At 40.7% G+C, this 16,890-nt stretch overlaps 1 protein-coding gene across 8 annotated transcripts in view; it reads right to left on the reverse strand.

The window, feature by feature from the left end:
* The window catches only part of Creb5 (cAMP responsive element binding protein 5), a 418,076-nt gene that overhangs the window by 13,065 nt on the left and 388,121 nt on the right, over positions 1-16,890 (reverse strand). For all 8 annotated transcript variants that reach the window (XM_004839496.3, XM_087206598.1, XM_087206596.1 and 5 more), the window contains 2 exons: positions 6,659-6,982; positions 2,335-2,562 (listed from right to left, as the gene is read on the reverse strand). In XM_004839496.3, the coding sequence (XP_004839553.1) occupies positions 2,335-2,562; positions 6,659-6,982 (552 nt within the window). The remainder of the gene's footprint in view (positions 1-2,334; positions 2,563-6,658; positions 6,983-16,890) is intronic.

Raw genomic sequence — 16,890 nt, forward strand, 5'->3', positions numbered from 1 at the left:
TTTTTGTTTGCCACAACTCGGGGTGTGGGGGATATGCTCTTGAATGCTGGTGTACAAAGGCTGAAGATACTGTAAAATATCCCACAAAGCACAGGCACCACAAAAGAATGATTGGGCCTAAAAGTGAATAGAGTCAGGATGAGAACATCTGCATGTTTCCACCATCCTCCTGCAGCCTTGGAGCTGGTAGCCAATTCCTGGAGTTTCCCCACTTCAGTTAGTATAGAATCAACCACTGCTGACATATTTGCTTGGTCCACACAGACCTGAACTTTTATTTACTTAACATGCCTGTGCAAATTAACTCATCTTAAAATGATTTAGCCTTACCCTTACCAACAATATCTGTGAAACTGCAGGTTTGATGTTCTAATTCCACTTTCAATACACATCAAAATATAAATGTGACTATGAATATTAATGTGGTTATCCACGTTCTACCTAAGAGTTTTTCACAGACTACTGTGCCTGCCAGCTTCTAGACATGGCTTTAAAGGTGTTTAGGTTCAACCATTCCTCTGTGGTTTGACTCCCTGCAATCACATCCTTGCCAAGTGGTCAGGGTGCCAATTCCCATTCACTGATTCAACAAACAGTTCCTGAGTGCGGGCCATATACAAGAAACGGGAGATAAGTGTGTGTGTGTGTGTGTGTGTGTGTAACAAGGCCCCGTCCCAATCTTTTTGTGACACACGAGCTGGGGGAACAGGGAATCATTATATTATTTTCTCCCATATCTGCTATACATTTCCCAATTTCTTGCTTCTGTCTGTCACTAACCCTGATGCATTTAGAAGGAAAAGTGAACACCATAAATTATGAAACTGTACTTTCAATGGATACCTTAAGGCCATCTCCATTTAATAGAATCAGAAATGTGAAGGCTTTGGCACCCTAATTTCTTCCTAAGGTATTGCTCAGCCATAAAGAACAAGAAACCAGAGACATTTATAGCTAAATGGATACACATTGAGGCCATACTCTTAAGTGAAATAAATAGGGCACACACGTGTAAATACCAAATAGTTTCTCTAGTGTGAGAAACTGAAAGTGGAAATAAGGACTAAAAGGTATAATAATGTGAAATGGGAAGAAAAGGGGCAAAGGGGAAGGGAAAGTGGGAGGGGTAGGGGAAAGGAAAGAAGGGAATGGACTTTATATGAGAAAATGAAAGAAATAGAAACAAAGTCTATGTAAATAGGGAGGACTGGAGGGGTTGAAGGGAGGGCAGGGGAAGGGGAAAAAATAAGAACCAAGAGAGATTATGTAAAGGTGCAAATTTCCAGTGATGAATGTCATATATTGTATACCTAAAATGTGCCAATAGAATTAATAAAAAAAAAAGATTAAAAAAAGAAACCTACATGGGTGAAGAGATGAAGGGACCTGTGAACTATGAAAGTGCAGTCTCCTTAATGTAGGCACCTTACCCTTTACCTTCTGCCCCTTGGCCATTCTCTCACAGCCTGGAACTACTGGGTTATAACCCAAAACTCTTCCACTGTTCCCGGGCTGTTTGTCTCCTATCAGCTTAGTTGTTCATTTTTTGCCCTTGGCACACACCGCCCTCCTTTTTGATGTCACATCCTCTGAACTGTACCATTTGCATATTTTGAAGGCTGCCAGAGAGGCCCTGGGTACAGCTCTCCTTCCCCTTTTGCCCAGACATTCCCAGAAGTAGCCTCAGTATAAAATGTCCAGTTAAGCTACCCACAAAAAGCTAAACTCACACAAGTATCAAATCTTGCTGACTTTGAAAACTAGATGGAAACATGGCTTTTCTTTCAGAGCACAATAATCACAAACTTTCCTTTCTTCCTTTAAACACAAAATATAGATAAATGGGCATAAGCTAAAACAACTCCTTCAACCTGGTGGATAGAAACATCTGCTTTTGGCTTGAAGATTGATTCTGTGCCAGAATCTAACTGGCTTTGTAGATATTACATCACCTACTCTACCTAAAAACCCTCCAAAGTTATTATTCCCATTTTATAGACAAGGAAACTGAGAGCCACAGAGGTGAAAGGCAGCAAGTCACTGCTGATCAGGAGCACAAGACCGCTGATCCTGTGCTCCTGAGCTCTGGCCTTGGGACTTTGCTGTGTGGGTCCTTTCTCACCAGAGTCTTGTAGATGGAGCGACTGAAAACTGAATGGGTTATTCTGTTTTGTAGAGTGTCCCAGAATTACTAAGGCTCGATGAGCAGGCCTGCACCTCCTGTGAGGGCCAGCGAAGTGTGTGGCATGACTGCTAGATCAACAAGCGCCTGCAGGGCAGGAAATGCCAGCTCTGCACAGGGCCTTGGAGTCGTGGGGGAGAGAGTGCCGGCACCTGAAGCTGCATGTTTGTCTGGGTGAGTTCTTCTGCTTTCTTTTCCAGTGACATCACCCAGACCTTCCTCTTCTGTCTGCAGCGGGTGGCAGCTGCCCGGTTCCGTTCCAGAAATTTCCGCCGCCTCTCGTCGGGATCCTCGTCCACCACCCTCCGCCGGCGCCCCCCTGTGGGCTGGGGCGGCTGTAGTGTCTGGGTTGGCTGCATCTGTTGTGTGGCTGGTGAAACCTGTAGGCACAGAGAGGGAGGACATGAAGGGCACAGGAAGGACAGGTGGGGTACGGGAAGGAACCACAGCCAGTGTTCAAATGCAAAGCACTGGAAGCCTGTTGGGTTAGTAAGCATATCCAACTTATTTTCTGTGAATGAAATAAACAATGAAATCACACTCATGAAAGAAAAGAAAAAGCATCACTGAGCTATAAAGTTTATGCTATTTTGGCCAGGTAGAGGAATGATTCATGAAAAGGTGGTCTGGTAGAGTTTTCCCTAAGAAGCATTTAGCTGAATTGCAGTAGAGGAAACATTATTTTTGCTCCTTCTGGTGTTAAAACACTTTAGCCAATATACGTCTAGGGGGTTGAAAACAAACCAGGATTATTATCACAATACTGATGAGTGATCTGCCATTTGCAGAAAATCTCTGGACAGGTCGTGGGCTCCTTTCGTTCAAATGATGTTAAAACTATGAACATTAACTAGACATCATCCCCACCGTCAGTCCTGCAGAAAGTACTCTGAAATCTCATTTTCACTCTTTCCCAGGACTAGGTGGACCTGCAGACCCCATGGGTCAGGCTGCTCCTGGGCAGGGTCTTTGAAAACACGCATTGACAGTGAAGTTGCTCTGAGTGCCTTGTACACTTGCACATGTGAGATAGTGAGGAACGGTGGTGTGTTACTGTATACCTACATTATCAGGAAATCCTAGGAGTGGCAAGGCACTTTATTAAAAAGTTTTACTATGCTTATAGACTCCTTGTAAGGTCTGCATGGAACTCAGCAACATCTAAGGGTTTGGAGACCCCCACACATACAGCTTTATTTCTCTCCCTGAGGTAGACACACAGCACCTTGTGAAATTTCCATGACTGAGTCTTTATATGTCTGGACACCTAATGCTTTCCTTAATGCACTTCACTCCTTCCTCCTTCTTCATTCTCCATAAAGGGTGGTTTTCCCCCCTCTCTCCCATTTCTCAGTCACTCAGGTTTATGGCTGTAATACCTATAAAGTTGTTTTACAAGAGACATTTAACCTGCAGGAATAACAGGCAAAAAGTTTTAAAAATGAAACCCAACAACCTTTTCTACCACATTCTAACCCTATGATTGAAATCAATCAGAATGACTGTAATTGCAGTAATAATGGTTAGGGTTGACATCAGCTCACTACTGGTGATATAGTTCAATCCTACGCTCTCAAACCTTCTATGATGAGCTGTAAAAGAATCAGGCTCAGGAGTAAGGTTGAACTGCATCTCAGCAATTTTATCTCAGGCAAAGACATTTCTGAGCCTCTTTACTAGTGATTCCTTTCCTCCTGATCACAGAGGAGTAACAAAATAAATTAATTATCTAAGGTCTTACCAGAGTGGCTGCTGCTGACATAATCCTTGTTATTGGCAAAGATGTGGCACTTGTCATTTCAGATGCTAACTGCTGCAAAGCCAAGCATTAGGTGAGAATGTGCTAACTGCTTGACTATTTTTTGCCTTTTCATTGTATTTGTGAATTAGTGATCACTTACTGCCAGCCCTAGGCAAAACTCTCAAGTAGGCAAAGCTGTGTTTTGATCTCTAGTTCAGGATCAGGATCCTTTCTTTCAATACGGTGTCTTGCTGCCCCAATTTCAATCAACTATTAATTGGTGACACTTTTCCAGTGCTTTCACCCAAAGGGGCAAGCAATGGTGGTGAGGCTTTCAGGCTTAAGGGATGGGTGCTAAGAGAAATTCCTGATGGCCATGAAGTAACACTAGGACACTGAGCTCACATTCTTATATGCACAAAATTCACAAGAAACCAGGAAAAATTGAAAATGCCATCCTAAAATCAGAATTTATGTCCCTAGCAATTATGATTACTTATTACTTTAGGATGGAATTCTTATAACAGAGATGCTCTGAAAGTTTTAATTAATGTGGTGGTGCATACTTGTAATCCTAGCCACTTGGGAGGCTGAGGTGAGGACCACAAGTTTGAGGTCAGCCTGGGCAACTTTGAGATATCCTGCCTCAAAATAAAATAAAGGAATAGGGATGTCACTCATTGATAGAGTTCCCCTGGGCTCAATCTGCACTACAAATTGATTTCAAAAAGACAGAATCTACCCCAAATCATCTTAGAATCTCACAATTACAAGACTTTCAAGAAATCAGTCTTTCTGCTATTCTGATACTCATATGGTTAAGGCAACAGTAATCAGCTAACTTGGTATAATTTAAGAATGGTATTTTAAAATACTGTCTAAATGATCCTGTTCAAATGTTATCAGCACCAACCTAGGTTATTTCCTTTTAGTATAGGATTAAAAAAAAAAGCAACAGCTGGTACAGCTAATTATAATGGCAATTAACTAATTGCATATACAATTGGCCACTTACTGACTTGAAACAGAGGGCAATTGGCTAATTGGTACTTAGCTAATGAATGGCTCTTATATTTAAAGAACTGTTAAACTCGCCTGTGAAATAACTTGCCCACAAAAGCAAGCAAATTTGGATGTTTTCATTTTCCTTAAAAATTAAGTGCATATTTGCCTGTCTTTTGGCCTGGTAGCTTCCTTTCTCCACTTTTCTTTTTCATTTTTGAGACAGGGTCTTGCTCTGCAGTCCAGGCTGGACTTGAATTCACTATATAGCCTAGGCTGGTCTTGAACTCACAGCAATCCTCCTGCGTCAGCCTGAGTGCTAGGATAACGGGTGTGTGCCACCACATTGGACCCTCTCTCCCTTTTTAACACATGTCCTATGTAAAAGTAAAAATGAGTAAAAAAGAGTAAAAATGTCCTCTGGGTGGTAAACTTCTCTGAATTATTCTGGTTTGAAATTAAGCATTGCTATCGTGTTTTGAAAACTTTGGTAGAGATCCTCTTATTTAATACTCATAAGAGCTATGAGCTTAGTCTATTATTACCCCCACTTAATAGAGGGGAAACTGAGGTGTGGGAGGTTAGTCCTCTCTGTCCACAGTCATACAGCCATAAGGTTTTCTCACTCCAAAGACCTGGACATTTGTAGAAGTTTAATGAGTAGATGAGAGTTGCTTGTGGCTGACCCACTTTTGTCAACAGCTGTCCAGGCTTGGTGTACGTTAGCACAGAGGTCCCAAGAGCTCAAAATGCCGACTGATGTGAGGTCTTGTTTCCAGAGGCAGATGATGGAGGAGACAGTGAATAAGTGGTACTTGGCGGTCCCCAGCTTCTGACACAATTCTGACCCAACTGGTTAGGATCTGGCATTGTGGACTGATGGAGGTCATCCAGCTTGAGGATCCGCAGCGTCTAGGGCTCGCTGTGTTCTTGGAGATGCTGTTCATCTGCTTACTACAACCCACTACTGTGCATGGACTCGCCTTGCAGCCTGAGTGACATAATGTCTGCCTGGTCCCCCAACTCTCTGAGTTTAGTCTAAATGTTGGCTTGCTTTCTAGCCACTCCTGATGACTCTCCACCCCTGGGATTTGGCTTTTCTCTTGGTCTGATCATCCTGAGAGCTTGGCTCTCTCTACTTCCTCCAACACATTTCTCATTCAATGGGATAAGTCACCTCTCCTTACCATTTGCAAAGCACCTTACACCCTAACATCCATCAACAAGCTTCTTTGTCTGCATGAATTGTTGCTCTTCAGATTTTAACATTTACCTTACTCAAGAGGATTGCCTGTTGTATTTAACTTCTATGTTACAGGTGTCAAAGTATGATGTTTTAAAGCATAACACCAAGAACCAGGGTTAGAATTAAGTTATTTTTCTCCTTCCTTTTCACATCTTGCATCACTAAGTTAAATTCTTCCCTACCCTCCCATCATTACTACTTCTTTTAGGACTAACTTTGTAACACAAAATATAGGCATTGAAGAACTTAAGAGTTTATATTTTTCCCTAGTGAGTAGACCTGAACTTTACTGCACTGTTTATAGAAATTTTGATTTGACAATGTCTGCTGGGTAACTACGCCTCCTAAGAAATGAACAGAGCTTCCAAGAATGTTAGATAGAAGCTGTGGGTCATCAGACAAGCTTCTGCAGGTGCCTCCAGCATGAGTGCCTATGCTGTTAAGAGGAATGAGACGGAGCGGGGAACAAGATCACGGGAAGGTCTACCTGCGCTTGGTTGCCGGTGTGCAGGGGCGGGTGTGGCGAGGTCTGGTGATGGGCTGGGTGGGCGTGGAGGTGGGAATGAGAGTGGTGATGCGGATGGTTCTGCTGGTGATGTGGCTGAGGGTGAGGATGGTGTGCTGGGTGCTGGTGCTGGTGTGGGTAGGGGTGGTGGGGCGGCAGCGTCTGGTGCTGATGTGGGTGCGAGTGCAGGTGATGGTGCGGCGTCTGGTCCTGCCGGGAGCCCATCATTTCCATCATATGTCCCATGGTGTTCATATTCCCATTTGACATGGCAGCAGGATGGTGAGTCAATGCAGCCTTCAGCCTCTGAAACAGAATAAAACAAGAGGGGACAAGTGAGGTCACTCAGGCACCTAGGGATTTTGAAGCAAAAGGAGGAATATTTTCAGTTCTGTTGTACTTCGGGGTGCTGTTGTTAGCACTTGCTACAGGTAGCAGGAGAGCTTTTCTATGAATGTCATATTTTCTTACATATTAGGATAAGTGGGAGGGTCACTATCGTTCTAACTCCCAACTGAGCCATCACAGCAACTGCATCAGACACCCTGTCAACATTTACATGTTCAGGCGGGCGTGGCAGTACTTCCTTGTAATCCCAGCTACTCCAGAGGCTGAGGCCGTGGGCTTGCAAGTTTGAGCCTAACCTGGGCAATTTAGGGAGACCCTGTCTTAAACTAAACAAAATAAAAAATAAAAAGGGCTGCAGCATTATAAAAACGTTCAGTGCTCTCTGGGTTGAATTCCTAGCAATGTGTGTGAGTGCGTGCATATACACACTCACACACACACACACACAACACACACACACGGACACACGGATCAGATATTCCACTAAAAAGGATTTCTTACCATTCAAACATTCATCATATCCTATTGCTTCCCAAGTGCAAGCACAAACCAAACAAGCATTCACTCTGATAATGCCACTGAGTGGACAGTTTCCATTTGTGTAGGCACTGTGCTTTGTAAGGGTTATAAGAATAAAAGATTTTGCTTCTCAAAAGACTTCTCAGATGCACTGGAGAACTAATTTCACATTTTAGAATGCAGTAAGATTACTAATATTATTTTATGGCTTCAAATTAGCATTAGCAATCCATAACTTCTGGAGGCAATGCATAGGTCTTTTCTATTTGTTACCATATTTCTCATGCCTCCTCCCGATAAACTAAATTTCCTCACACGACTTTTTTTTTTTTAACTGAAAGAAGTAAGTGAGGAAAGTGGAATGCTATGGCTTATTGCACTTATCTGTGTTCTGTAACAGCCACATCACCAGGCTGTGTATATTCCTAAACACAAAACAATGTTCATTAACAAGCAAACAGGCATGGACACAAATAACTTCAACTTGAATCTAAAGCTGCAGTCAGCAACTATTTTCTCCAAAGAGTCAGTAAATACTTTTGTCATTGTGTACCTTACAGTCTCTATCACAACTACTCAGTTCAGCTGAGGTAGGGCAAAAACAGCTATAGACAAAATGTAAATAAATGAACATGATGTTTTCCCATGCAACTTTTCAGGAAAAGAAAAGGTAAATTCCATATGATTTTCACATGATACAAAATATTATTCTACTTTTAATTCCTTCCTGCATCACTTAAAATGTAAAAAACATTTTTAGCTCACATTCTGAAAAAGCCAGGCAGAGGGCTAGGTTTGGCCCCGAGGCCATAGTTTGCTAAGCCCGTTCTCAGGGATCAGTTGGTAAGCAGCTCTGACCCAGTGTCTTCAAGATTGTTTTTCTTCTACACAGGCAATTATCATCCTAATCCTGAGGGGCCCAATGTGCTAAGTACTGTATAATGCATTTACTCCTTGGAAATGTATCCTACACAGAGATGAGAGCCTAATTGGCAAGCTCACATTGGCTTCATAAAGTATTTACTAGGAGACTCAAGTTCTCTCCAGATTTGTGTTCTTATCTGACTGATGACAGTGATGTGTAATCACTGAGAGAGGAGAATAGCATTTAAATGATGATGAAAGCCACCAAACTCTAGCCCTGCACAACAGTAATGATTCTCAACCATTAAACTATTAAGAAATACCAATTTAACTAATCAAAATCTTTAGTTAAACATAATGAGCCTGTACTTGTAAAAAATAAAATGAGGGTGGGATGGCATACTAGGTATAGATAACCACTGAAAACACTTTCCATATGTTGATCCAGTCACCACTTTGTCCACTTGCCTCCTCTTTCAGAAGCGATGGCTACTGACCTTTGTGAAAATAATACTGAGGAAGTTAAGCTTCCTGAACCCCTAGGAAAGATTAGCTGCCGGCATTATGTTTACTACTAAACGGGGAAGTGAACTAATAGTCCTCATCTTGCAGTTTTAGAAATGATTTCATTGTTTTTATAAAAATGCTCATTATAAAAAATTTAAGCAATGCTTAAGAGTGCAATGAAGTCAACCACACAGGAGCCAAATGGATTGTTTATCCTGGTGAGCAAACAGCATTCCAGACAACTCCACATATGCACAGGTAGGGATGAAAGAACTAGTAGGATAACTTTGTAGCAGGGGAATCATAATAAAATTTAAAACCCTTTTTGACTATGGCATAGCAAAAAAATAAAAATCAAATTAAAATTGAAGTTAAATGTTTATTTACCCAAGAAAATTTTCTGAGTGATGTTTCCAAACTTAAAGATGAAAAAAATATGAAAAATATTATATTGAAATCATTATGTTTCACTTGATTTACTGGATAGTAATGATAAACTTTCTAAAAAGCTTTTGGTAATTTCATTATTATAAAGTATATAATTACATGGTAAAAGACAATCATCTGCTGCCTAGCCTTCTCCCCTTAAGCCCTGGTCTCATTCCTCACATATAACCAGCATGTAACTTCAGACATATGCTTACATTTACAAGGATACATTTGCACAAACCCCTATGATAAGGAGTAGTTTTGCATTCTGCTCTCTATCAGTAAAAATAGCTAGCTAAGACTGACGACTAGCATTAATTGAGCACTAACTACGTGTCAGTCCTCATTCTATGTGTTATAAATATCAAGTCTCTAGTCTTCAAAACAACTCTGCAAAAGCTGAAAGCGAAGCAAAGCCATGGTAGGTGAAGGGGAGGTGCCCATTCTCTGCCCAGGAGACAAGGGGTGGGAAAGCATGTCATTCACCCTTTGCCAGAAACAGTAATAATCTGTGCAAAGCCACCACCTCATCATCAAAAGGAGAGGCAGAGAGAAAGAGAAGGAGCTACAATGTTGATGCGAGGTAGGGCTACAGGGTCTGCCAGTAGTCACAGGTTAGCCTCCTTAGTCAGCAGATGAGGGGAGTTCCAGGTACACTCTGTCTGAAGTTTGGCAGAGGGGAAGGTGGATGCAGGGAATTCCCAAGAAGTCACCTGCAGGAGAGGACCATCCAGGGGTCAGCATCCTCACCTCCCTGGTGTTTGTCGGCAACTCACATTTACATTTTCCCCACCCCAAAACATAGATATGATAAGCCTCATGCATCCCTTCTCTTTCTCCCCACTTTCTATCCCAGTGCATCAGAAGTGTCTGCGTGATGTTCAGCAGATGAAAGTCAGAGACTTTATTTTTGTTTTTTGGTACCGAGAATCAAACCCGGGACCTTGCACTTGCAAGGCAAGTGGCAGAACCACTGAGCTAAATCCCCCACCCTGAAAGTCAGAGACTTTAACATGGCCTTTGAATAGTCCATGCAGCGCCAGGTCCTGCACTCCCATCACCCCTCCATCTTCCCTCGCAGCCACACTGGCCTACTTTAGTCCCTGGAGGGAATATAATGTTTCCTCCAGACATGAGGCCTTTGTGTTTGAGACTTTTCTTATCTAGGCTGCCCTTTCCCTTTCTTCAGACATTATCTAGCTCTCAGCTCAGGACCCACCTTAGTAAAATTCTCCCTGGCCTAAATCAATTCCTATTGATAATATGGCGCCAGTTTAGAACCGTATTCCTTTTCTTTTTTTAAAAGACTTGGTTTGTAGTTATAAATAAGAGTTTTAGTATGATTATCCCATTAATATCCATCAATCATCCCAGATCATAAGCTTTATGAGAACATGAATCATTTGACCTTTGCTCAGTGTTAATTTTACAGTTTAAGCATAGTGCCAGATACATATAAGACATGGAATCAATACTTTTATAATGAATGGAAGAATGAAAATCTGAATGAATGAATGAATGAAACTTCTGAGGCTTATGACAAGGCTGCAGCCTTTTCATCTTGGAACACTAGATTCATGTAGGTAAAAATTGGTATGGGAAAATGATTTTACAATTCAACCAAATTTAGCAGAATCAGCTACAGGAGTTATGTAGGCAGATGGTCTGTAAAAGCACTGTTAAAAAGTACTCCCCACTCCCCACATGGCCTGCCTTCTAGAAAATGATGGCAAAGAAAACATAAATAAATAAGAGGAATGCACATTAACTTCATCCTGATATATTTTCCCTGAAAATGAGGCATGGAAAACTGAAAAGCTGTTTAGGAGTGGGTCATCGTGTTTTCTCTTCAATGCTACAAACAACTTTTCCACCTTTAATTAGGAGCAAATGGAGCCTGACAAATAAATACTATGCACCAGATCTTCATCTCTCAAATAATTAGCTTGTACTGTTAAGGGAAATTACTTGATTGCTTCAAGTCTGTCCTTGCATGTTTCACGCCAAGGCAATAACACTAGCGATGCTAATAACATTCCATTTAACTATTTATTCACCCAACAAATATTTATTGGGCTTTGACTAGGGGCCAGGCACTGCGCTAGGCACATTATTATCTGCCCACTATCAGCAGCAAATGGAAGACACATAAAACTAAATCTTATTTTAAAAGCAGTGGAGAGAAAAAAAAATAAACCCTTCAGTGTGGAAAGGAAGACTTCAAGCCCCCCTCAGAAAACTTCAGGCCTTTGGTTGAGTTTACCCTTTGAGCATCAGTCTTTGTCATGTTTGAAGGAAAGCAGTGAAGATAAATGATTATAAAGGTGCTCTGCATATGCCGTATTTGATATCTCCGTGTCATTTCATAACAGTTTGGAACACTTCTAAAAGTCCTAAAGAGCAACTGCACTTTAAATCATTAAAATACACCAAATATAGACATTTGTACCCCAGTCCCTGAGGGATGATAAATGACCAGTGAATGAGTCCACGCTGCATTTTGCAGAATTATTTTTCTTTTTGAAGCTGAACTGTGTCTTGTTTTAAATAATATTCTGCCCAATGCCAAGCAAATGTAAAGGAGAGAGGGAAATTAATGAGCAAATAAATAGATGTTTTTTAGCTCTAAAAACCAGGACTACGATGGAGATAGGACTGTAAGAAGGACAAAATGATTCTGTTGATTTTCCATCCCCTTCTATCACCTTCACTTATTTGAGAGAGTGAGTCAGGAGAGACCAGAGGAGCCTGACACACAGCTGGTTTCAGTCATCAGAGGTAATTTTCCTTCATGTATTTTACCAGTTCCTTGCTCACTGTTCCCAGCAGGAGGATGGACTGCCCTGGATCTGAGTCCTGGTATGAAAGCAGCTGTGGACTTCATCTCTCCCAGCATGGCCATTGCCACAGTGGCCCCACCTAGCACCTCTTTCCTGACCCACATATCTTGGTTTCGCATTACAGCAGGGACTGTGAAAGCCAGGTACACACACATTGTACAGTCATGTATGCACGTGTGCCTGCCTGAGCATACATGTGCAACACACCCACCCACACCCACCTCAGACAACTTCTCCCCCATTTACAACTCACTCGTGCCAATTAGAAACATTTGAGGGACTGTTAAAACTTTTCTTCTCTATCTTCCTCCAGGCAAATTGCTTGTGCTTTATAGACTCTGAAAGCCAAGCTGAATTATTAAACATTATTTAAAATTCAATTGGGTGGGAGATGGGGAAGGTTGGAACATTCTTTCTAGAAAGGTTTTAATTATAAACGGCTGTTGGGCAATATCAAAATGCAGAGTTTCTGGGTTAACCACAAGTAAGCTGTCTATGTACACATATGGCAAAACTCTATTCATATTTCCTTTTTAATGCAAAATAATGACCACCAATGGCCTCCCAAAAGCATTGCTATAAAATGTAATTTCTTTCCTCCCTCTACAGTCCCCAATATGGCTGGCTGATCAACAGAAGTGGTCAACATAGACCTGTCCCCCCCAAATGTTAATAAACTTGTTACCTAAAATCAAACACTTAATATTTTATCAAGAATTCAGTTTTGCCACTTGCTGTGCAGGCGCAAGGACCTGAGTTCAAACCCCAGTACCAAAAAAAAAAAAAAAGAATTCAAATCCACTTATATCTAAGTTACAGTGCTTTAATATTTTGGGAGACTACTGAAACTAAAAACATATTTACATATTTTATAACACAGCTAAAAGTAACTGAAAAACTACGAAATTCACAGAATTTTAGAAACTTGTAGACTAGAAGTATTTTGAATGGCCCAGAATATCAACAGTAGGAGACCAAAGCTTTTCCTAGATATGTGCTTTTAATACCAATGATTATTGACTTGCTGTACATATCAAAGATTTCTGAAATTAAGTCAGAATTAGCTTTAAGAATACCAAAAAACATAATAGTTATCCATTGAATTTTATAACTATAAATGTCAGGTTTAGATTACAAAATGCTTCCAAACTTAAGCAGTAGAAATAGAGGGCAGTGCCATGCTGTGCATGTGGCATTACACAAACTGCCAAGGTAGGAATAGTCTTAATGCTCCAAATCACGCTTGGGCTTCAGGACATGCTATGAGAATTATTGTATAACTCGGACAGCTCGCAGGACCTTACACTCCAAATACATTTCAAGGATGATCATTAAGATAATGAATTAAAGTCATACATATCTTAATCACTTGGAGTGAAAGATATTACTTTCAAAATTTTTATAAAGTAATTCAACTCTGACAATTCACAGTTTAAGTGTTCTTCAGCTTTAGGTTTTAGTTTGTTAATAAAATTTCAAATAAGTTCATCAGATTGGAAGGAGAGATGACCCAGGAGAGGGAGGATGCTATAAGACCTAGATAAAATATTCATATTATTTTTCATGTTAAATTATTAAAAAGTACTGATTCTGAAGATACTGTAAATGATCAGTATAAAATACAAAAAGGCATTATATTGTAAATCAACACTCTACTTATTAGAAAATAATTCCAAGGAAATTTCACAAATAAGGATGTTTCCTAAGAAAATTAGGACTTTGGCAGTTCTAGTCCAAGCAAGTGTAGGAATTGGGTGTTTGAGCAGACCTAAGTGGTAGGTGATACATTGCTTACTGATGGTTAAAAAGCCAAACAAACCTCAGAGACAAATCTTAGCAATTTCTGTACCAGCTTTTTCTATATTAACATCTGAATCATATATTAATTACAGTTCTGGAAGAGTGAGTCTTCAATTTATTCTTGTAAATAAAGACACTAATGACTGCATATCTGTAGAATTATTTTCTTTCAGATATCACTTTCCAGCATCTCTTAGACTTGGCAGCTTTTATAATTCAGCAGAATGGTGAGCATTTACAAGGCTGTATATTTTAGTGAATTTTAAAACAAACTGCTATTCTGAGAGGCAGAGCTAGTCTTAGTTCTACTATAAGACAGCTTTAAACCCTTAGTTAAATAAAGCCCATATCCATGTGACTTCATCTACTTAGCCAAAGAGGGCAGAATCCTTAACTCTCTATTCTCCCAGAGAAAGGACTGGAGGTGACACTTGCCCAGTACATGTGACGTCCTGGGTTTGATCCACAGCTCTGCAAAAAAAATTTAAAAAGCAAAGTAAGAACCTTTTTTCTTCTAACAGGATGCTGACAGAAACTCTTGACTTCTTCTGAGAATTACTAATATCCATTACAGTGACACCTGAAGTGAAACACTGGATTATGAAACAATTAAGACCAAAAAGATATTTTTCCCCAGAATCTAACAGTCAGTGGGAAGGTTTTAGTATTTGTCTCTAGGCCTTTGTCTTCTCTGCAAGACACTGGCACCCTCCTTTTCTTGAAACTGGATGATCTTTTATCTGTCTTAGAAATAATGAGAAAATGCAAAAGCCTTTGGCATCAATGGTATGTGATACAAAGCTAGCAGACAGTGTTCAAGACGGCAGGTAAAGAATCAATATCCACAAAATCTAATAAAAAGAAATTTAACAGGAATTACTGTAACATCTTATGCTTGATTAACAGAAACAAAAACAACAAAAAAAGAACCTACTGTCCGAAATAGGTTAAGGAAGATGTAGCTTGGCACAAACACATATTAAGAGAAGGATGTGTGGATTTTATTTGATTTTATGAAGTATCATTATGGACTGGAATCATCAAAATAGCTGATGTGGTTTTTCAACTGTATTCATAAAACTGGATTAGAGAATTTAATGCTACAGAGTAAAAAGCCTATTCTTTACACAGACCATGATGTTTAAAAGCTCGTGCCCCCTCATCTACTGCCCCCATCCAAAATGTTAACATCACACCTAACAGGTGCTGAGTTTTCTGTAGGAAGTATACCAATTTTCAGCTGTTGGGCATGCATGCTGCTTTCATTTTTTTCTTTTCTACAACACTGTGATGAACATTCTTGCATTCATGTGTCTTGGCATGTTTTCCTGACTATTCCCACAGATTATTCACTATTTTTAAAATCTGATTAAATGATTCATCCAGTTGGGTTCAATTTCTGATGGTGGTGGTGCTGCTGTGTATGCATCTGTGTGCATGTACAGAATAGGGGCCATTAAGTGATATAAAGGGAAGGGGCAGGGGCCACCTGCCAAGCTTTAAAGAGCCTTTATTGGGCCTCATTTTCTCATTCTATCAGTAACCCCATCCCCAGGTGCAATACTATAGGCATGTTCCTCTCAAGCCACTTAGCTCCTTAAGCTTGATGAGATGACCTCAGGTACTAATTTGGCCCTAGAAGACATATGTCGCTTTTGCTGAGAATTTTTAGAGGTGCTGATATACAGTGGACATAGAATAAGTGTTGACTGCCTGCCTGCCTGCTAAGTTTCCTGGAAGTGGGGCCTAACCATGTAATGTATTTGAAGCACTGGCTTATAATTTTCTCCATAGAAAAAAATCCTTTCTGGTGGCAATTGTAGGGAGAATAATGCCATTAGTACACACTACTCACTCCTAAAAGTGCAACACCTGCAAACTTGGGTAATCTGAGGTGAGAACTCTTATCCAGATTTTATAGAAGAAGAAAATTCTATTGGAAAAAAATCCCTTGCTATTTTACTTTGGATGAGCATTTAATCAGAAACATAGGCATAACATATGTTAGAAAAATACATATGAAACATAGAACTTTACATTTATAACTCACTATGCAAAATCCACGCTAATACAGCACTGAGTTCAAGGTTTTAATTGCATAGAAGTCAGGAAATTCAGAGTTCAAGTTCCCACAGTAAACTTCACTCCATCTGTGCATCCCAGGGCCTTTCCGGAGTGGGTGACCTAATTATTTGTCCAAAAGTGGTGCAATGAATAGATTTCTCCCCACTGCTACAGTTCTCATAATCTGAAGCAAAATAGTCAGCAAACAGAATGAACAGAGAACGTTAACTACACAAATTTTACCATTTTTAGTGCACAGCAGTGCTTGGGTGTGTGCTTGGTGATCACCTTGACAATGGTCCCACGATGGTGCCTGAGGCTGGAGCTTAGAACGTGGTGGTGTGCTGCCTGGGTGGAGGTGCCACCACATCACCCTCTTCTTTGACTGATCTTTCTCTCACGTCCCTGTGAGCATGGCTGTATTTATGGGCACTGCCCTTAGTTCCACCCTCAGAGGGCAGCTCAATCGATCTGAGGCCCAAACTTCTACATCTGAAAGCTTGACCATGAGGCTCCCAGGGGACTGGAGAAGGAGCCTTCTCTGAAACTACCTTTGTCCAGCCCGAGGGAGAGTTGTCCATAGGAGTTGATCAATGCTGTCATGTTTTGGGTTCATCTTTTGGCCAGCTGTGTGACATCAGACCTCTGTTGGAGATATTAAGTGTTCTGGTCAAGGGTTCCTGGAACTGACTGTAGTGAGAAGTCTCCAGGTGTTTCTCTCTGATTATATGATAAGCGATTTTATGGAAATACGTGTCTTATCCCTTGGTACCCATAGCCATATCTGAAGCCACCTAACACGGTCTATTCTTGTCCAGTCCTGCTTGTGCCCTTCCTCTCCAT

This window comes from Heterocephalus glaber, unplaced genomic scaffold, assembly GCF_053883595.1.
Source record: "Heterocephalus glaber isolate CG9 unplaced genomic scaffold, H.glaber_assembly_v1.0 deba00000676, whole genome shotgun sequence".
NCBI classification, from domain to species: domain Eukaryota; kingdom Metazoa; phylum Chordata; class Mammalia; order Rodentia; family Bathyergidae; genus Heterocephalus; species Heterocephalus glaber.